The following is a 21,122-nucleotide window of genomic DNA, read 5'->3' as shown; positions in this document are numbered from 1 at the left end:
GTCACTGCATTACACTAAATTTTCTTTACCACTTTGATGTTCAAAGTTTGTTCATAATGGTTCAATATAAATTGTTCTAGTACTCAAAAAATAATAATTTATTATGTTATTTCAGATACCATCTTAAATTATTCGTGGTATTAGTAACTTCAACACTTTACACAATAAATTTAATCACTTTAGGCATAATTCCCACATTATCACTATCAAATTTTGAACTTTGGTTTCTTCTCTCAAGTACTGTCTATTGAACCAATGAGCTAAGTCCGTACGGACAACTAATTAACTTTTTGTTTTTAATTTGGTGATCCAATTGCAATTTTTTTTCCAAAGAGCAAGATTTCACCTTTAATTTGCCTTGCACAACCAAGTTAACCATATAGATTTGTTTGGGAGACGGGTAAGAATTTGGTGAAATTGTGCAATTAGAGAGGTCAAACGTACCACTCCAACACTCTCTCAAACAAAACTTAAGAAAAAAAAAATCAAATTACTTTAAAACCTTAACCTCTAAGCCTTCTAGAAATTTAATTCTTTTGACCAAACTCCACCTTCATGTCAACCATTGACCTCTCATTTGATCCCAACCTGGCAACCTTTGCATAAAAATTAAAGTTTGCATATACTTATATTATATTTTGATTTAATATCATCTAAGGTCCAGTATAGTGATTTTGAGTTTGCACTATCCATGATCTAAGTTAACCTTAAATAGTCCTTCAACTATCAAATCTTAATCACTCATGGTCCTTCCGGGAGGATCACAATTGGTCAGATTTTGAAAGCAGGAAGACCATGAGTGGTAAACTTGGACCACTGATGGTAACCATTTGAAAATCGAAGAACTACAGGGTCAATTTGAAAGTTTAAAACTAAATGTGACAAATCAGAAAATCCCATATAACATTTCTTAGACACATACTCCTTTTAATAAAATGAAGAATCACAACTTCATATAATAACCAACGATTATGGTTGTAGTTCTAGTTCCACTTCATTTTTTATTTTTATTTTTTATGGCCCATACACAATATTTTTTTTTTTCCTTTTGAAGTCAACAATTTCAAACTAAATTCTTGTCATATCTTATAGAGTCATTGTTACATTCTACTATTATTCAAATGTTTGAATCCACATATGGTCTTGACCCTCATGCATCCGGGAAATTATACAATGGACCATGGTCAAATTAAATTTGTAATATGGACCATTGATAAATTTTCATTTTTTGGTAATATATTAAAAAATAACATTTAATACACAAAAATGAACATTCAATATAATAAAAATGAAATTTTAGTATAATAAATATGAACTTTCACACGGCATATTAAAAGAACTTTATACAATTGATCAACTTTGACTATGGTCCCATGTATAATGATTGGATGCATTCATATCTTCAGGCTAACATTATCCCTGCAAGTCTCTTTCACTCTAAAAAATGGACCCCACTTTCACATCACCCAATTTACAAATCATTTACTATTTACACTATATCCTTGCAAATCTAATCAACTTTTAAAAGTGGACCCAATATATTAAAATAACATTATAATTTATATTTTTTTAATGCAATTTATATTAATTACATTAAAATATTAAAAAGTAAATGAAATAATAAAAAAAGATTAAAAGAAATGCGGCAACTTTTGTTATGGATTTGCAAATTTGCAACAAATGTAAATATACAAACCCTTTACCCTCTATATATATATATATATATATATATATATATATATATATATATATATATATATATATATATATATATATATAGAGAGAGAGAGAGACGAGTTCAAGTGCGGCGGTGTCTTACGGTGCGGCATCACCAATAGTTCAACAAATATGCACCATCAACATTAGGAAAATACACCACAAAAGACAGAGTAAACAGAGCCCCGCATCACCAAACACACACCATTAGGTGTGAGTAAAAACACCATACACTATTCGGAAATACACCATTGGGGGTGGTGAGTTATATGGTGTATTTTTTTGAGTCTGTTGTATATTTTGTGATGTTTTATTGCATTTCACTGTGGTGTGTTTTTCTTACACTGTTGGTGTATTCTGAAATTCCGCTGCACGGAAAGACCCCGCCGTATTTGAACTTTATTCTCTCTCTCTCTCTCTCTATATATATATATATATATATATATATATATATATATATATATATATATATATATATATATATATATATATATATATAAATGATGTGGCAAATACCACATCATTTTATAAATGGACATATTTGACTGGGATAATTCCAACCTTAAGGCAAGCCACCAACCACCAACTTAAAACAATTTAAAAGAAAATTAAATTAAAGAAAAAAGAAAGAAAGAAAAGAAAATGGTGGTAAAACTCTTGCTGGATCCTAATATCCACATATGTAGAAGAGACAAACAACAGTGAGGGAAACTTTTTGAAGCAAATTTGGAACGAACAGTTCAAAAATAAAAGACAACCAGAAGGGTTGTTAAGACTTTAGAGAGTGATTATATTCTTTCTTAGTTTTAACTTTTTCATGCACTCTCTTTCCATTGATACTTTAATTTTATTTCTTTTTTTGAAAACATCTACCTAGGGGTTAGCAAACAGACCTTTCGGTAAACTACTCATATTCGTGTTCAGTAAGCGTTCGTTTATATTAGTTTATTAAGGTAAACGAACATTAACAAACAAAATTTAAAACTCGATTTATAAACGAGCAGAGTCTGAACAATTGTAAGCTTGTTTGCTAAAAGATCGTGAACAAGCTCGTTTGTGTTCGTTTAATAATGTTCGCAAATAAACTCGTTTGTGTTCGTTTAATATTTGTTTGTACTCTTTGTAGTTGTGTTACTTATTTGGTTATTTTTCGTGAACATAGATGATTTCTTGTTCAGGAACGAATTGTGATCATGAACATGTTCATATGTTTGGTTGTTAAGCATTCACGAACGTGTTAATCGATGTGAACGAACATGTTCGCAAATATTAATGAACATGTTCGTGAACGTGCTTGTTAACAAACATGTTCGTGAACGTGTTCGTTAATGTTAACGAGCATGTTCGTGAACGTGTTCGTTTATGTTAAACACTAATGAACGCTTAACAAACGAACACGAACACTCAAAAATCATTAACAAACGAACACGAACAACCTCCGTTCGTTTATGTTCGATTCGTTAACCGCCCTACATCTACCCATCATCACTTTTGTTTGTCTAAAGTTGAATCAATCTCATAAATATTTAGTAAATTAACTGTTAGCTGATAATTAATAGCTGATTACATGCAAAATGACTTTCTCAAAAAACTGTTCGAAAAAATTACTTTGAGTAATTTTTGAATTTTAGTATTTTGGAGTAATAAAATATTAAAAAGTTATATTAGTATTTTTGAATGCTACTGGCTCTATTACAATGTAGTATCTATTCATATACTTTTTCAACCTACTGAGGCTGAACTCACAATCTTTCAAATGGAAGTCCAACCCAAGTACCATTAGACCATATAATTTTTAAAAAATATTAAAAAAAGCTAATTAATCAAACACAACTATTTAACTAAATTAAACAGTTACTAGTGACCAAACAAACTAAAATTGACATAATAGGTGTGGACCATAATAATTGTGATTGCGGTAGTAAATTGTTGGTTATAGTTCATAAAAATGGAGGGAAAAAAAGAGAGTAAAAAGTAAAAAAGAAAAGCTCGACAGTTGCTTCGAGTTTACAGTAACAACGTCAAACGACACAGCTAGGATCAATTCTCTCTCTAATTCTCTCTCTCAATGTGTCTTCAACAGTACAGCGAAGACTATACATGCGTTTTCAGTCAACTAACAATAATTTTCACAAATTAATTTCTTATAATTAAGCGTAAATAGGAGTATTAAAGTATACATTTGTTGTTTTCCACTTGTTTTTAGTCATTGATCGGAGTTGCCAGCTCGTTTCCTCCTTCCTTCTTCCTTCTTCCCATATTGCCCCTTTGCCCTCCATATGGACCGACCCAAACCCTAAATCAAACGCTTCATGGAAGAAGATTCAACCCTCCTCCTGCAATTCCTCTCTACCATTTCTTTCTTCAAGCACTCCATCGCTGCAAGCTTGAAGTTTTGATTTTTTTTCTTCCCCCAGTTAGCTTCGTCAAGAATTCACCCCACAAGGTAAATCTTCTTCTTCTTCTTCTTAATCATCATCCATCACGCTTTTGTTGTTCTCGGGTTTTACTGTGCTTTGGAATCAGTTAATTCTGTTTACCGTGTTTGGAGCTGAAATGTTTTAGTACTATTAGTTGAGGTGGATTTTGAGCTTGATTATTGAATTGAATACAGAAATTGGAAGAAATTTATAGTTGGACTTGTAGTAGTATGGAAGTTTTACCCGTCGATTTATCTTGGAGACGAGGTTTTGGGATTGTTTAGATCAGTCTTTATCTTAGGAGTTGGAGAATTAACAATTCGGGTTTTGGTTTAGTTGCCTAATTGATTGAATCTTTCAAAAGAGTTTGTGGGTAGTTATGAGAGCAATATAAGAATGAAAATTACCATGGCCACACTGTGTTTTAGAATCAAAATGTTACTTTCTACTAGCTTTAAGTGAGGAAGATTAGAGATAATGGAAAAAGGTATAGAGAATAGAATACCGATCACTCGGTTAAAGCCCAGAGTAGTAATGTAACTTTGAAATGCTGAGAGCTAAAGTTTATTGGCATTTGATGATGCCTGTCTTTGATCTTCACATGCTACATACTTGTGGATACACCTTTTATCTTAGTCTTCTTTTAACATCTTTGCATACTCAGAATTAATGAGGTGAATGTGAATTTTCAAAATTAGGAAATTTTGGTTCACCCCGAGAAACCATATTCACTTTATTGTGATTATTTTCATATTTTAGCAGCCATAGTGACGATCTTCTCAAAAGTTTTATGATGGGGTTCCGTTTAATTATGGAAAGCTATTAACAGTTTTGCTGCTTTTGTATGTGGCTGAAGGAAAAGCATTTCTTCCTTTTGACGGGCACACTATTTAGATGGCTGAAAGCTGGGATGGCAATCTTGAAATTGGTAGCCCATCAGACGAGAGCTACCATTTTGAGAGACTATATTTGGAACCTACATATGATGCGTTTATATGTCCTCTTACAAAGCAAGTAATGCGTGATCCTGTAACTATTGAAAGTGGGCAAACTTTTGAAAGGGAAGCAATTGAGAAATGGTTTAATGAATGCAAGGCAAGCAGAAGAAATCCCGTCTGCCCCTTAACACAAAGAGAATTGAGAAGCACAGAGTTGAATCCAAGTATAGCCTTGCGGAACACCATTGAAGAATGGAATGCACGTAACGAAGCTGCTCAGCTCGATATGGCTCGCAGAACGCTCTCTCTGGGAAGTGCAGAGACTGATATTCTGCGAGTGTTGCATACTCTTGAGCATCTCTGCCAGAAAAGTAGGTCTAATACCCGTGTAATCCGAAATGCAGAGCTGATACCAATGATTATCGACATGTTAAAGAGCACCAGTCGCAGGGTTCGGCGCAAAGCTCTTGAAACTCTTCGAGCTGTTGTGGAGGATGACACTGAAAATAAGGTTGTACAATGTCTGTTAGTTCGTTAAAAATATTTCTCAATAAATTCGGTTCAAGGTTGTTTGTACCCATAACTTACAGTTACCTTCTAAACTTTCAGGATATAATGGCTGAGGGTGATACTGTTCGGACAATAGTAAAATTCTTATCCCATGAGCAATCCAAAGAGAGAGAAGAAGCGGTGTCTTTGTTATTTGAGCTATCCAAATCTCAGTCATTGTGTGAAAAGATTGGTTCAATTAATGGAGCAATTCTCATCCTAGTTGGAATGGCAAGTAGCAATTCAGAAAATCTTGTTACTGTTGAGAATGCAGAAAAGACCCTGGAAAATCTGGAAAAATGTGAATGCAATGTAAGACAAATGGCAGAAAATGGTAGATTACGATCTCTTATGACTCTACTACTTGAAGGTGCTTCAACTAACCTTCATACTATGTGTCAAGTATCTTTCAGTAAAATTTTGTTCTGTTCAGTTTTTTAGCTTCTTATTTAACTCACTATCCCTGTATATCCCATTACATTTCAGGATCAAATGAGACCAAGATTTCAATGGCTGCATTTCTAGGTGAGCTGGTCCTTAACAATGACTTGAAAGTCTTAGTAGCTAGGACTGTTGGTTCTTCACTGATTAATATCATGAAACATGGTAACAATCAAGCTAGAGAGGCCGCTTTAAAAGCTTTAAATCAAATATCATCGTATGAGGTCAGTGCCAAGGTCTTGATAAGAGAAGGTATACTTTCCCCACTCGTCAAAGATCTCTTCACCATTGGTGCCAATGCACTGCCCATGCGACTAAAAGAAGTCTCTGCAACAATTTTAGCAAATATTGTAACCTCGGGCAATGATTTTGATTCTGTCCCGTTTGGTCCTGATCATCAGACTATGGTCTCTGAGGACATTATTCATAACTTTCTCCATCTTATCAGCAACACTGGACCCGCAATAGAATGTAAGCTTCTTCAGGTCCTTGTTGGACTGACCAGTTCCCCCAACTCAGTAATCAGCGTCGTATCTGCTATTAAAAGCTCAGGTGCTATAATCAGTTTGGTTCAGTTTATTGAGGCCCCGCAGAAGGATCTAAGAGTGGCTTCCATAAAACTTCTCCAGAATCTCTCTCCCCATATGGGTCTGGAACTAGCAAGTTGCTTAAGGGGTACATCTGGTCAGCTCGGTAGCCTAATCAAGGTCATATCAGAGAATGTTGGTGGTATAACCGAGGAACAAGCAGCAGCTATAGGGCTTTTAGCTGATCTACCAGAACGAGACGTGGGCCTTACAAGGCAGATGCTTGATGAAAAGCTCTTCCAACTTGTCATCTCCAAGGTAGAAGGCATCCAACAGGGAGGAATAAGAGGTAGCCGGTTTGTAACTCCATATCTAGAAGGGCTTGTGAAAGTTCTTGCAAGGATCACTTTTGTGCTGTCTAATGAGCCGGATGCTCTTGCACTTTGTCGCGAATATAATGTTGCTTCGCTTTTCATTGAACTTTTGAAAATGAATGGGCTTGACAATGTGCAGATGGTATCTGCTATGGCTTTGGAGAATCTATCCCAAGAATCCAAGAATTTGACCAGATTGCCTGAGTTGCCTAAGCCTGGATTTTGTGTATCCATCTTCCCTTGTTTAAGCCAGCCGCCTTCTATAACTGGATTGTGTAAAGTTCATCGTGGAACATGTTCGCTAAAAGAAACCTTTTGTCTTTTGGAAGGACAGGCGGTGGAAGAGTTGGTGGCCCTCCTAGACCATACCAAAGAGAAGGTGGTTGAGGCATCACTCGCGGCTCTGTCATCTTTATTGGACGATGGGGTAGATATTGAACAAGGAGTGCAGGTATTATGTGAAGCAGAAGGAATCAAGCCCATACTTCAGATATTACTTGAGAAACGTACCGAGAATCTGAGGAGAAGGGCAGTTTGGGCAGCCGAGAGGCTTCTACGCACTGATGATATAGCTTATGAGGTTTCGGGTGATCCAAACGTGAGCACAGCACTAGTGGATGCTTTCCAGCATGCTGATTATCGTACACGACAGATTGCTGAACGGGCATTGAAGCATGTTGATAAAATCCCGAATTTCTCTGGTGTCTTCCCGAACATGGGATAGGGATCAGCAAATGGTTTGAGGTTCTTGTATTTATTTCCACTCTAGAGGTTCTTAAGATAAAATCTAAATTGTTTATTGTTCTGTGAAAAGTCAGATGTGCAGGTACATACATTGCTTCCCAATTTTCTTCTTTGTAGATGGTTTTAAATTTTCATTTTTCTTCTCTCCCTTGGTCCATTTTTTCTGGTCATAATCTCTCTTTGGTCTTCATTTACTCAGCTATATAGGTTGGAATGTGATATTATTTTTGCTATTACTGCAAATTCTGTACTTTTCTTGTGTAGCACACCTCAAACAATCAAAGGTTACTTTTGTATCTTTTTGCAATGTATGGAGTATGGATTAAGCATTGAAAAGAACCATTCTATTCTACTTAAACTGTGCATTATTTTAGTTTAGACACCTGCAGATTGCAGACTAATTTGATTCAGTTGTAGAGCATATTTTTCATTTTTTCATACATTAAGTTTCTCAGCTTACGCTAGACTAATTCTAAGCCTTTAGAATTCTTGCCCAAGAGTCGTTGGAGAAAGTAAATCGCGAGTTGCCCAAGAGCCTCTCAGTCCCTGTTCCGATGGAATGGTAACTTTAAGTCAGGTGGTAACTTTAGGTCAGGTGGTCTACCACAACGTGGTTTGCTACTAGAAACGCTTTGCAGGGTGCCAAATTTTATGCAAAAACCCATTTCATTTTGATACTTTAATTTGTTCTATTTTATGTGTTCGATTAATGAAAATTGACTCAAATTATTTACAATTCAATTTTTTGTAATATTTAGTTTAGTGTGAATACATACCATTTATATATTCATTTTTTCACTACCCAATCCCCATGGCATGTTGGTAACAGATATAGAGAGGGATGACATAATTAGTATTAGTGGCAGAAGAACCATTCCTTTTCTAAATGGACTTCTCAGATCAAACATTGAAAAATCTATTATTGGATGATTTTTCCACCAAACACCTCAGTTTACAATATGTTAAACCAACAACTCCATAAATTATTCTTTCTATCACAAACCAATACAAGAGGGCAATACAGACATTTAAAGAATATATATATATAAATATGAAAAGAGAGAATATAAATATGAGCCAGTTAACAATTTATCATCATCAAATGTGTACTTCTCAATGCAGACTGAATATAGCAAAATAGTAACATGAAGAGCAGATACCATGAGCCCCGGTGGGGTGGGTGGGTTAGGTTTCAAATATCGTGAAATGATCCGAAGGTTCCTAATTCACAAGTGTAGAACTGCCACCGATTTTGTCATGCACGAGGTTGCATCAAGCTGACGAGCCACGTGATTCCTCGAGATATGCCTCCAGTTTGTTTCGCCATCAGATACGTTACAAACTGTCAGGAAGTCGAGAACCTGTCCGAATATTTTGAACATTTCCACTCCAAATATCATGGTTTTATCCGAGACAAATGCAGCATACCAATCCATGGGGGCGTCGGGATGAGTGGAGACTTCGATCCAAGTGTGATACCTAAGATCAAGCTCCCATAACTTCCTTACCGCTTTGTTTCTCCTGCCTATTTGATCATCCCCCTCGCACCAGGAGACCGAAAGCATTAACAGCCGGTCGTTGCAGGAAATAAGTCGGGGGTTGTATTCATGAACCCGGGGAGGAAGGGTCGTGTGGATTCCGATCCAGTAACCCCCTTCTATGTCAAACGCAGCGAGCTTATCTGTTTCCGAGTAAACATAAAACATCCTGTTACAAACGACACCTGAACAAGCAATACCGAACTCAACAGGCAGCCTCGGGATTTCTGTCCATTTATTTGATACAGAATCGTAAATTTCCCCTGAATCTAAAGGCTCGTCCCAACATCCGAGACCGCCTATGGCAATCAGTACAAACCGTCTGTTATCTTTATTGGAGTGCCCGCTTTTTTGTCTGATAAACTTGTATGACTTCATACTGGGCAAGAAAGAGAACTCGTTTTCGTCAAGGGAGTGTCTGAATGCAAGTCTGACCGAAAGCCTGTGAGGATCTTCATAAACATCGGATGAACTACCAATTCTTGACCTGTGGAATCGTCTTTCCGAACGAATTTGTTGGTTCTTGATAATTAGATAATCAGAGCTGACCTCGTAAATTCCAAGTATAGGTGACGATCTTGCGTATTTCATCGATGCTGCTTTATGCCATGATTTTGTTAGAGGGCTAAACACCAGCACGCTTTTGTGTGTTTTATAGGAGCTCTTGTCAACCTTGCCAAAGTTAGAAAGGCTAGTGCAACCTCCGACGATATATACGTCATCTCGGACACCGGCAACGGAGAACAGAAACCTCCCTCTGAGAATCTCTGCATCTAATTTGTGCCACTGATTTAACGAGACATCCAATGCGTGTATTTCGTCTGAACAATAACCATTTTTGACAACACCAAATAGAAACAACCAAGGGCTCTGAAACGAGCCTTCTCGTCTCATCTGCCAAAACCGAGGCGTTGCCGTCAAGTCTCTCCATTTTTTGCACACAAGCCGGGAATTCATCAGACTAACGAGCGGTAACCTCATCAAGCACATTTCAAGAATGTCATCCGGTATAAACACATTCACGTTCTTGTTTCGTATTACTTCTTCGAGTTGTAAAGCCTTTCGGTTACTCCTCCTCCAGAATTTCTCCCTCATCGCGTGGGAGATGCAATTCATGACAGATTCCTCGTATGCCACATACCCTTTGCTTTCGTCACTTGCACTCGACCATCTTCTAGCTTGTGGGTCCTCAAGATCTCTGTCCATGTCAGCACTCACTTTACAACCCCCGCCCCTACCGTAAAGACTAAGACAACTCAGGGAAACACCCCTAGCATTGTCCCGTTCCTCCTCTTCACCCTTGTGGCTCTTCCGTTTTAACTTCTGGCTTACACTTCTGACTAGACGTTTTGACACACTCAATGGTTCAAAATTCCGCAGAAGAGATTCTCCCCTTTCGGGCTTCTCAGACATGATGCTCCCAAACCCAAACTCTCATCAAACAGTACAAGTAATGCATCAATGTTCCTGCAATTTAACAATAGTCATTATTAACTATACTAGTTTAGGATTTACACAAAAAAATTTGCTACATTTTACCCCAGCTTCTCACATATATTTCACCTTTTTACCCAGAAAACTGCACTAGTTATTCAAAATTCTCCAAAATCCATCTGAGAAAGAAACCAAAATCTAATGTTCATAAAATTTCAAATACATGTAATTAAAAATCTTAAATATATCATGTTACAACTGTTCTAAATACATGCATTGTTAACCAATACATAATGGTGACTCTTCAACATTCATTTTCTATGAAACCTCTTAGCTGCAATTTCAAATAAAAATACCAGAAGCTAAAAGAAAGAGGGAGAAAAAAAAAAATCATAATACTGGGGTTAGAAGTTAGAACAAGAAATAATCCATTACTTATATATGCTATATAAGTGTATGTATACCAAGATTCAATTACCCAAGAAACATGGGTGATTTCTCTTAGGTTTTCCTTTTGTTTTGGGGAGTGGTGGGTAGGATTTAAACAAAGAAATAAAGAAGAGAAATCATGCCGTTGAAATCAAATCCCCACAGCTCCAAGCACGATTTGATCCCAGATCACGATTCATTGCTGGGAATATAGAACATTAATTGAAGATCTCATCACCATGAATATCTGCAATTTAAGCTTCAAGAAAGACTGTAGCAAGTGTTAGACAACGAAGGAATAATCATCGGAGAGATCCCAGTTGAACAGAAAACAATGTGACACCACTTACAGCTAAAACATCATGATCAGAACATTGAACAAAAAGAGAAGGAAATTATATAATTTCTTGAAGGGGGTTTCTTACTTTCTTCTCGTTTTTATTATGTTGGTTGGAATTTGGAAATCTTGGTGGATAAATGAATTTAGTAAAGCAACCCAACCCGACCGCCGAATAAATATTTGGAATTCTTTTATATTTAGAAGGATAATAATAAACAATAAAGAAAAGCGACGCCTCATGCCCTCATACTAGTATATTACTCCTTTCCCCAGCTCAATGTCATAGTAGTGAAGTTTAGAAAGAATGATTATGGACCGAGTTTCACCAGCAACAATGTGAGGGTAATTTTTCAAAATTAGTAGCTAGTGAAGAGAATTTTTTGTTTGCAAATGAGTTACCATAATTTACATCTTCTCAAATACTCTGTCGGGTCCTTGGGAACATGGGCGTATCCATAAACCTTTTTCGTTGGGGCGAAACATAACAAAAGAGATAGTTTGAAGAAAAAAAAAACACTTAAAAGTATAACTATAAATATTGTTGGATATGTGCGAAAAATAAGACACATCAAAACTTTATAAAATATTCACAACAAAATTTAAAACATAATTAATTTGATAAAATAATTGAAATAGAAAATACATTATTATTATATATATGTAAATCTCACCATTAATTAATATTTATAAGTCATTAAGAAATTGTGTGTGTTGAATAAAACCATATAACAAGATTCAAACCTTGGCCATTCTTAAGGCAAATCACATGCTTTGCCACTTATCTAACGAGATCGAAAAGGCTTTGCTTTGTTTGCCGGGTTCTTTGTAAAAAAACAATTTGTTCAAACTAACCTTTTTTTTTTTTTTCTATTTTCCCATACAATAATAATCTTTTCGCAGGATTATTATTTTGGAGATTTTTCCACCTTATTACCCAACAATATATATATATATATATATATATATATATATATATATATATATATATATATATATATATATATATATATATATATATAAAGGTTATATATGAGGTGGGGGTGGAGTGAGTGGGGCAGCTGCTCCCATGCTAGATCCAGTGGCGGACCCAGAAAATTTTTTGAGTGGGGGCAAAACATTATAGTGTGAAAATAATGAAACACTTACGAAATACAGTCATAAATATTGCTGGATATAAACGGAAAAAAAAAACATATTAAAATTTTATAAAAATATTCATAACAAAATATGAAATATAATTAATTTGATAAAATAATTCAAATAAAGAACACATTATAAATTACACATCTCATTATTAATATAAAAAAATTATATATTATATATATATGAAGAAATTAAGAAGCTCAGTTGCAAAAGAAGAAATTAATTAATTTGATAAAATAATTCAAATAAAGAACACATTATAAATTACACATCTCCTTATTAATATAAAAAAAATTATATATTATATATATATAAGAAGAAATTAAGAAGCTCAATTGCAAAAGAAGAAATTAAAGCAGCAGTTAAAAAACTAGATATATTGAGAGACAAAGGATTCAAACCAGTGACCTTTTCTAAGGTCAAACACAGCTCTACCAACTCAACCAACGCAACTATTGTTTACATCTTTTAGTTTTCTTATATTTATACGTATAACATGTACTATATATACATATATACATACAAGGGCTATATATGGGGTGGGGGTGGGGTGAGTGGGGGCAGGTGCCCCCACTGCCCCCACACTAGGTCCGCCATTGGCTAGATCCGCCACTACTTGGAAATAGGGAAGATGAATATTATCCCTTTCCCATGTACACCCTCTCAGCAGCCATCACTTTTTTTTTTTTTTTTTAATCTTCAATTATGGGTTTATGGCAAATGGGATTCATCTTGATAATTCAGACTCATCAAAAAATTAAATCAGTTGGGAGTATTGCCCATGCTACCCCCAAGCTTTTGCTTTGCCCCTTCCTTCTGCCACTCCCTCTTTCTAGCCATCCTCAGCTAGACAATGAGACCGTGAGGCACCCAATGGCCCCGGTCGGGCTGCTGCCTTGTCGCCTTCCTCGTCCATGCACAACCACATTGTCGCCTATTTTGGCCTTGGCCACCCAAAGCCAAGCTCATCGCGTCGTATCTAACTGTATGTTGGGAGGCACGCAATGGGTCTCATAGTAGCTCCAAAGCCCCTATTACCTCTAGCCAACTTTCTTAAATTTTATTTTATTTAATTTTTTATGGTTTTATTTTGTAAGCCCATATGACTTGCAAGCTCGCTAAAATAGCAAGCTTGCAAGCCTACAAAACGCTGTCACACATGACAACCTTTTGTCTTTATTTTTTAAAAATATTATTTGTTATTTTATTATTATTTTATTATCATATTTATAATATAATATAATTGCAACAACAGGCACCTGGCAGCACTGGGTAGTGCAATGATGTCTTGCACTGTGTGGTCTCGTGTGCGAGGTATCCCAGGTCTTTTGTAGAATGTGTGGTTGGTGTAGGATCGTTGCGCGCAATTGATTTAGGAGGTTTTCACTTGTGGAGTTTGACAAACACCTATCTCTCTATCCTATAAATAGCATGCAACTTTTTAAGACTTACATTATCTCTGGACTCTTATTATAGCATCCAACTGGTCATGAACAAACTCTCTATAGTCTTGAGGTCTTGTAATAGCCTTATTGACTTGTAATCTATACATTTTTATTTGACTATGTTATTTAAGGGACTGAAAAACGCACTTATACCCCAACATATCCTTGTTATCTATTTACAATTGTTACCCAATTTATATTTCAATATTGAGTTCTGTGGTGAGTGTTTTTTTTATTATTAATAATATCAATAGTAATACATTGCATCAAATTACTTCAAAAAAAAAAAAAAAAAAAAAAAAAAAAAAAAAAAAAAAAAAAAACTCATCCAATCTAATAAAATCAAATACTCATTCTCCAAATAATCAAACAGAAGTTCAAAAAGCCATACATAACCACTACCATATTCAGCCCAGGAACAAGCATACCCCAACCACACCAAAACCCCCACCCAAATCATATTATTATCCCTCAAGTGTATATGAAATCCTATTAGTCACGGACAATCCCATAATGGCACAACCACAACAACCCGCAAATTTTACAACCACCAAAGAAGTATAAAGTTACTGAAATATATTATAGAAAGAAGTAATCTAAAGTAGTTATATTGATGAGTTTGAGTACAAATATATTGAACGTATTTTCTACTTGTCATAGGAGTCTAGTATTTATACTAATGAGTACAATGACTCTCATGTTTAGTATAACTAAGCTTGTAATAGCTATAGTAACATGCTATCCTCATTAAGTGTATGATCCCTTTATAACTGATACTCCTTTAATGAGGCGGTGCTTTGTAATAAGTATTATGCCATCATGGTCCCTCTTGAGTGCATAGGCGACCGTTACGCTTGACCCTGGGTTCTCTGGGTTAGCTCTCCGAATCGAGTCCATCATTTACCCAATCACCGCATTACTATATTTAGCCATTAGAACAACCACCGAATAGTTTAGAAACTACTAGAGTTTTTTGTAAAAAAAGTAATAATAATAATAAATAAAAGTAAAAAATAGGAAAAACAAAAACAAAAAGAGGGTGATCGCCAGTCAACATGCCTAACAGCGAGTGCACGATTTTCGCACACTAAATTTACTCTTCTTTGTGAGACCCAAATAAAAAAAAAATCAAATCAAAACACTGTAATTTTTTTTTTCTCTCTCTCTCTCTAACTCCATCTCTTTCATGTCACCCAAAAAAAAAAAAAAAAAACCTTTAAAAACACTCACTGTTAAGAGTTACTCTGAGAAAACTTCAAATCAATGCTAACTAGTTTCTCACTTTCTCCTCTACTTGTCTTTTCTATAGTCAAGACACCGAAAATGTAAAACTTGGGCAAAAGAAGAACAGGAAGAGAAAAGATAAACCCAAAAAAAAAAGAGGAAGATTCCTTGATTTCCTTCTCACCAAGAAAAAAGAAAAAAGAAAAAAGGAAGATTCATAGCCAAAAGCAGAGGAAGAATGAAGAAGAAGAATAACAAAACAAAAAAAAATACAAAAACAAAACAGAGAAAAACAGAGACATGAACAATGAGTGATCAGCCATCATATAGAAAAACTCAAAAAAAATATTGAAAACATTATTAAGAAACAGACAAAATATCAAAACCATTCCAAATGGAATCATCTCTCAGAACTCCGAAGCAAAGTTGACAAAAATCAGTAAATCACACCAACAATGCATTATCAACAAGAAACTATATACAGATGAATCTGTACATGAAGCCAAGTGTAAGTGGAATGGAACATTAGTTCAATTGATACAACATAATACCAGTATACAATGTATTAAATGATGAAACTTGCCAAACAGTCATAACGTGGAACCTGGTTGGGCATCAAGACTTTTGCAACGATTGTGATCTCCGTATTTTGTTACGGGTTGTTTTCTAACACCCCTTTTAGAAGATTCAATCCTTCTGCTGATATACTCCGCCTAAATCGCGTTTGAGGTACTTCTATCCGGGGCGGAGGTTCGGGGGAGAAACACACCACGATTACTGTCAAGTTATCGCATGTGTTGCGCTTGAGAGCTTCCCGAACCAATTCTCTTGAACATCTTTCGGGATCATTGTGAAGCATCAATTCTTTCCTAGCCATTGTTACAGCATACTGGCTACTCATAACATCCCAAAGACCATCACAGCCCATGATTAAGAATTCATCATCCTCCGTTAGTATAGTCTCCTGCAACTCCGGCTCTGCACTCAAGGGGCAGGCAGAACCTTTCGGGCCCTTCATATGCCAATCTCCTAAGGCACGAGAAACAGATAGCTGGCCATTTAGGTACCCGTCGTATATGGCTCCTCCAAGTTTTTCTATTCTAAACCTTTCAGATGTGCTATTTGGTTTATGGTCCTTGGACAACTCAATGGCTCTTCCGCGTTTCCCCAACACAGCACGACAATCCCCGGCATTGGCAACTATCATTTTTCTGCAAAAAATAACATAATCCTCAAGTTCCTCTATGATATATAAATTGTGCCAAAATTACAAGACTAAATCAGACTCATCCCCCTGATATTGGTACTAAAAGTGTGAATCATTTTTATTTTCCGTAAATAATATACATGCTTAACCAGCTTGGTTGGCGTGAGTGGCCGCACACTCTCATCCCTTAAGAGAGGTCGGGAGTTTGAACTCCCGATTATATGGAAAAACCAATCTGGCCAGCACTTTGCCCCTTAATTGGGTAGCCCGGTGCGAATGGAGATTAGTCTGAGTATGGTACAGACCTAGCCTCCTACAGTTAGGACCTGCTTAGAACACCTCATGGCCTGACCAAATATATATATATATATATATATATATATATATATATATATATATATATATATACATGCCAAATAATAGGAACCCCATTTTCTCTTCTTGTTATTCCTTTTCGTAAGTGAATAATAACAAATAACAAAGGGGGAAATTAACGCATCATCCTAACTTATGACATATTTAAAGTACTGAAGAAATGCAAAAACCAACGAACCGTTCAAATATGAGTGCAGTCAGTGCTGTTGTACCAGAGGATATATCAAGGGCACTATCATCAGCAAAGGCATAATCAGTTTTCAGAAAAGCATTGCTGATAGCCTTTTCTAGACAAAGGGGGAAACAAGATTCCTCAACAATAAACTTGAGAATATTATTCCTGACAAATAATGCTGCATCTGTACCACCATGGCCATCAAAAACCTGCCGATAAAAATGAAATCCCCATTAACTTTCTATGCAGTAAGTCTATATAATCAATCAATAAACAAAATATGCAAAAATATGCAAGATCAGATGGTATGCTCCCTAGAGATCCCACAAACAGGGGCCAGGGGAAAATTGTAAAGATGAAAGCAAGTAAGCTACAGACCCCATAGAAAGCTCCAGAAGAAGTGAAACCCGCAGTTTCACCAAAATGCTCAAGTAAATGGTCTATTCTGATGTGTTCATCTTCCATGTATTGCTTGGGTCCTCTCTCAGCATAACTTCCAGAACGATATACTGGTATAAAGCTTGGTTTTCCTTTGGAAGGGCACTGGGCCTCCTTGACACCATAATCAAAATCCTTCAAAAGGTATAAAAATGAACAAAATTAGCTACATAGTTCTTAGAGCATATCACATGCTAAAGGACATAAGCGGAACTGCAAAGCATAAAAGCAGTATTGGAAGTTATTTATGCTTCTTTGCTAATGAATAATAAGGCGGGCAAAAACGATTCCTTCTAGGTTTGGAAGTTCAGGTAATATTATTAAGATTCCTCTCCACCTGTTAAGTCTGAAAAAAGCTGGTCTTTAACTACTTAGCTATAGGAACCCATCCCCACAAAGTAAGAAGACAAGGTCAAACAATAGCTTTGCTATTCTGCATATCGGGTCGGGGTTAGAGTGGGATATTACAAGCTAAGTGCTAAAAACACATTCAAATAGTTAGAGATGCATCTTAAATGTAGAAAGTATCAAAGAGGACTCATCCTCATCGGTGTCTAACTGAGCCCGTACTATACTCAGACTAATCCCCATTCGCACCGGGCTGGCCCAAAGTGCTGGCCAGATTGGTTTTTTCATACAAGAGGGGGTTCAAACTCCCGACCTCTCTTAAGGGATGAGAGTGCACGGCCACTCACGCCAACCAAGCTGGTTAGTATGATGATATTTAATGCAGCAGTATAATAATAACACACTAGAAAGAGCATTATTCGAGCAAACCATTTCACAAATTATAACAAGTAGATCAATTTATAGAAAAAACCCATACACAGCAAAGATAAGAGGCATTAACCTAAACATTCCAAGGGGGTGGGTAGAAACATACCAAATCAGCAGACGCTACAAGCACAGCAGAACTTATAGAATGCCTCACAGTGGAAAGATGCCGTGGAGGTCTGCCACTCGGTTCTGATTTCACTTGTAATTCATTGTTTGAAGTTGGAGTATTGTCCTTGTTATTATAACTTCCTTCTAATACAGTGAATGTATGTGAAATTTCAGTATCAGAAGCCATTAGCATTCCTGAACATAAACTCCAGTCCTAAGCACTAATCCCCTTGGCTTGAACAGATCCTTATCCACAACAAAATTAACTTCCTTCCACTTCACTTCTTTCCAAATTCCAAAGGTAACCAGAAGGTTCTATGATCCAAACTTAGCAATTGAAGAAGTTTTGCCCCAAAAATCCAACCTTTCGGCCTTGTAAACCTAAAGCCTAAAACTATGCCAAGAAACCCAAAAACCCAGAAACCCAGATCAAGCTTTCAGAACTTTCACTAACCTAAAAACTGAAGACAGGAAAGGATAGGATTAAAACTCACCCAAATCAATGCTTGTATGCATAATTGAAGGAAACCCAAGTTCAGAGACTAATCAAGATACTGAAATGAATTACAAGAATTTAATCCTCTTGAGCGAGTTTAAACACTAAAGAAGAAGAAATTTCTCACAAGTAATGAGGGCGATTGAGTGTGATCTTGCTCTCCTTTGTGCTACTTGTCAGACATTAAGAGAAAACCCCCAAAAATGGAAACCTTCTAAGTGAGAAATCAACGCCCAGTCCAAGCTCCAAAACATAAACAAAGAAAAGAAAGGAAAAAAAAAATTTAAAAAAAAAAAGAGAGTTTATAAGGGTCAATGTATGCACAAGCGGATTGGGATTGGGTGGGGCTCATCGTCTCGTGGAGTCGTGGGAGTTTGGTATTTAGTACAAAACCGGCGATTAAGGGTGGTAAACTGCTAATAGTCCAATTCATCTAGTCACCTTTGCTGAATAGGTCGTGAATTTAAACATTATTTTATAAATCCATTATGTTGACATCTTATTCACTTTCTACTTTATAAAGTAAACTAGTTTTTTTACGCACTTTGTGCGAATGAGATAATGCCCAATAATTATTTTTAAATAAGTATTCCAAAGTATATCAATGCAATATTATATAGGAAATTTTCATGCATATGTAAATAAATGTTGAATTTGTTTATTTAAATCGGTAATTTAAAGTATATAAATGCAAGATAATATATGAGAGATTGATTATAATTGTCACTAAAATAAATGTTTGCAACTTTGTAATAACGCTAGTCTAAATATTTAGTTTTAAAGCGATAGTCTAAATAAATACTACTTTTGATTTAAATTTCTCTAATTTTTCTTTAATTCTTTTTTTGGGTAGCATTGTTATTGTTTTCATCTTCAGTACATGTCCTCTTTTTTTTTTGTTTTTTTTATTGGTAGTGTTTCATGTGCAATTAGGTTACTGGTAGCAGCATAGAGGGATTCATCATGCAATGAGATTATGGTGTAGGAAGTTTTAGATTTACCTTGCTGTGTATATGACTGAGATTTTAGTTGTAATATGAACTCTTTAGCGTACAAACACCTATTACAAACACCTATTGATATTTAGTAGTAGTAGTTTTTTTCCTACATGTTTCATGTGTTGTGAGATGTGTGTCGCAGGTTATCATGTGAAAGTATTGAACGAAATATTAATATATATTATATTTGTATAAAATACTTGGTAAATAAATAAATAAATAAATATATATATATATATATATATATATATATATATATATATATATATATATATATATATATATATATATATATATATATATATATATATATATATATATTTTGGATCCGGTGAGGTTACCTTTGTCAGGCGAGGTGGTGAGGCTTGATCTGGTGCGTTTATTTGAGTTTTTGGATGGATTAGATTTGGCTGAATATAATGCCTTGTGCGTGTGATTTATTTGCATGTGGGGGTGGTGTTGTCTTTTTGGTAGTGTCTTAATTAGGGTGTAATAATTAATTAGCAGATTTTATGGACTTGTGCACTACTTAATTATGGTATTGTATCGGGTGTGTGCAATTTGTTTTCCCGTGTGTGCATTTGGCTTCAATTCTTTGTTATGCTGTGTGTGCAATTTGTTTTCCCGTGTGTGCGTTTGGTTTAAATTCTTTGTTATGACAGGTATGATCAATTATCGGTATGGTTGTGGTTTTTGTTGCATGTTGATTCCGTTATTCAATTTAAAAATTAATGAACAGAAGTTTGCGTTGTGTTATGAAGTTTTTCATTGTGCATTTTATGTGTTCGGCTTGTGCGTTGGGTCACAAATAGGTTGACAAGTTTTCAGGCCAAATATCTCTTATTTGGACTGTCAACTAGAATTGAGGCAAACTTTTACCATATTTTTATAGCTTGGTTTTTGTTTTTTTACGTAAAGCAATTTTGGTATGTGTATTTTAATTGTAACATGTTATGATCTATTAACTGTTGGTATGTTGTTATTTTATATATTTATTTGGTGCTTTTTGTTGTTATGGTCTGTGCGATTAGGGTTTACATGGGTGTGTGTGTGGTTTTTTTTTTTTTTTTTTTTTTTTTGTTTAAAATTTACACTGGATTCTAGTAGATCTGACGTTTGTTCGGTTTAGTTTTTGGGCTTGTGCGTTGGGTTCTTAACTCAACGCACCGACTTAACAAAATGGCTGCACAGACAGAACATAACCCATAACACACTTTTATTAAGGTTGCACATACCTCTTTCCGGTTGCACCTTCATTGTTGAGGAGATATCCCTCCGCAAAACAC

The 21,122-nt window shown here is 35.5% G+C and overlaps 3 protein-coding genes and 1 long non-coding RNA gene across 12 annotated transcripts; 1 reads left to right on the top strand and 3 right to left on the bottom strand.

Moving 5' to 3' along the window:
- Positions 1 to 539: 539 nt before the first annotated feature.
- LOC109181416 lies at positions 540 to 19,368 on the bottom strand. Its single transcript, XR_002054191.1, has 3 exons — positions 18,966 to 19,368; positions 3,463 to 3,465; positions 540 to 551 (listed from the first exon to the last, which is right to left on the bottom strand). It is a non-coding gene; the product is annotated as an uncharacterized LOC109181416 (long non-coding RNA).
- LOC109181408 (U-box domain-containing protein 44) lies at positions 3,916 to 8,045 on the top strand. Of its 3 annotated transcripts, none has more exons than XM_019331161.1 (4): positions 3,916 to 4,162; positions 5,031 to 5,585; positions 5,684 to 5,993; positions 6,110 to 8,045. In XM_019331161.1, exons 2-4 carry the CDS (start codon positions 5,031 to 5,033, stop codon positions 7,687 to 7,689), a joined length of 2,445 nt encoding a protein of 814 aa, XP_019186706.1. In that variant the 5' UTR covers positions 3,916 to 4,162; the 3' UTR covers positions 7,690 to 8,045. The 3 variants fall into 3 exon arrangements, with proteins under 3 accessions (XP_019186706.1, XP_019186705.1, XP_019186704.1); XM_019331160.1 differs by having other exon boundaries at positions 4,993 to 5,585; XM_019331159.1 differs by lacking the exon at positions 3,916 to 4,162 and having other exon boundaries at positions 4,187 to 5,585.
- On the bottom strand, positions 8,602 to 11,612 carry LOC109181411 (F-box/kelch-repeat protein At5g42350-like). 6 transcript variants are annotated; one of them, XM_019331166.1, is made up of 3 exons: positions 11,536 to 11,612; positions 11,254 to 11,381; positions 8,602 to 10,714 (listed from the first exon to the last, which is right to left on the bottom strand). In XM_019331166.1, the coding sequence occupies exon 3, from the start codon at positions 10,658 to 10,660 to the stop codon at positions 8,936 to 8,938; it is 1,725 nt and encodes a 574-aa protein (XP_019186711.1). In that variant the 5' UTR covers positions 10,661 to 10,714; positions 11,254 to 11,381; positions 11,536 to 11,612; the 3' UTR covers positions 8,602 to 8,935. The 6 variants fall into 6 exon arrangements, with proteins under 6 accessions (XP_019186711.1, XP_019186710.1, XP_019186712.1 ...); XM_019331165.1 differs by having other exon boundaries at positions 11,461 to 11,594; XM_019331167.1 differs by having other exon boundaries at positions 11,146 to 11,357; positions 11,461 to 11,594.
- LOC109181414 (probable protein phosphatase 2C 27) lies at positions 15,723 to 19,054 on the bottom strand. 2 transcript variants are annotated; one of them, XM_019331174.1, is made up of 5 exons: positions 18,837 to 19,054; positions 18,341 to 18,736; positions 17,398 to 17,592; positions 17,023 to 17,228; positions 15,772 to 16,473 (listed from the first exon to the last, which is right to left on the bottom strand). In XM_019331174.1, exons 2-5 carry the CDS (start codon positions 18,533 to 18,535, stop codon positions 15,915 to 15,917), a joined length of 1,155 nt encoding a protein of 384 aa, XP_019186719.1. In that variant the 5' UTR covers positions 18,536 to 18,736; positions 18,837 to 19,054; the 3' UTR covers positions 15,772 to 15,914. The 2 variants fall into 2 exon arrangements, with proteins under 2 accessions (XP_019186720.1, XP_019186719.1); XM_019331175.1 differs by having other exon boundaries at positions 15,723 to 16,473; positions 17,398 to 17,568; positions 18,341 to 18,972.
- Positions 19,369 to 21,122: the final 1,754 nt, after the last annotated feature.

This window comes from Ipomoea nil, unplaced genomic scaffold, assembly GCF_001879475.1.
Source record: "Ipomoea nil cultivar Tokyo-kokei standard unplaced genomic scaffold, Asagao_1.1 scaffold1043, whole genome shotgun sequence".
Classification (NCBI taxonomy): Eukaryota; Viridiplantae; Streptophyta; class Magnoliopsida; order Solanales; family Convolvulaceae; genus Ipomoea; species Ipomoea nil.
This window is presented reverse-complemented; position numbering and strand designations above follow the sequence as displayed.

What these genes read in the sequence shown, in the direction of transcription:
- LOC109181408 (XM_019331161.1), top strand. Translation starts at nt 5,031, where the DNA reads ATGGCTGAAAGCTGGGATGGCAATCTTGAAATTGGTAGCCCATCAGAC. An exon ending in AGGATGACACTGAAAATAAG is followed by an intron (nt 5,586 to 5,683) that starts GTTGTACAATGT and finishes CTAAACTTTCAG; the next exon opens with GATATAATGGCTGAGGGTGA. An exon ending in TATGACTCTACTACTTGAAG is followed by an intron (nt 5,994 to 6,109) that starts GTGCTTCAACTA and finishes ATTACATTTCAG; the next exon opens with GATCAAATGAGACCAAGATT.
- LOC109181411 (XM_019331166.1), bottom strand. Translation starts at nt 10,660, where the DNA reads ATGTCTGAGAAGCCCGAAAGGGGAGAATCTCTTCTGCGGAATTTTGAA.
- LOC109181414 (XM_019331174.1), bottom strand. Translation starts at nt 18,535, where the DNA reads ATGCTAATGGCTTCTGATACTGAAATTTCACATACATTCACTGTATTA. An exon ending in TTGTAGCGTCTGCTGATTTG is followed by an intron (nt 17,593 to 18,340) that starts GTATGTTTCTAC and finishes TACCTTTTGAAG; the next exon opens with GATTTTGATTATGGTGTCAA. An exon ending in ACTGCACTCATATTTGAACG is followed by an intron (nt 16,474 to 17,022) that starts GTTCGTTGGTTT and finishes TATTTTTTGCAG; the next exon opens with AAAAATGATAGTTGCCAATG.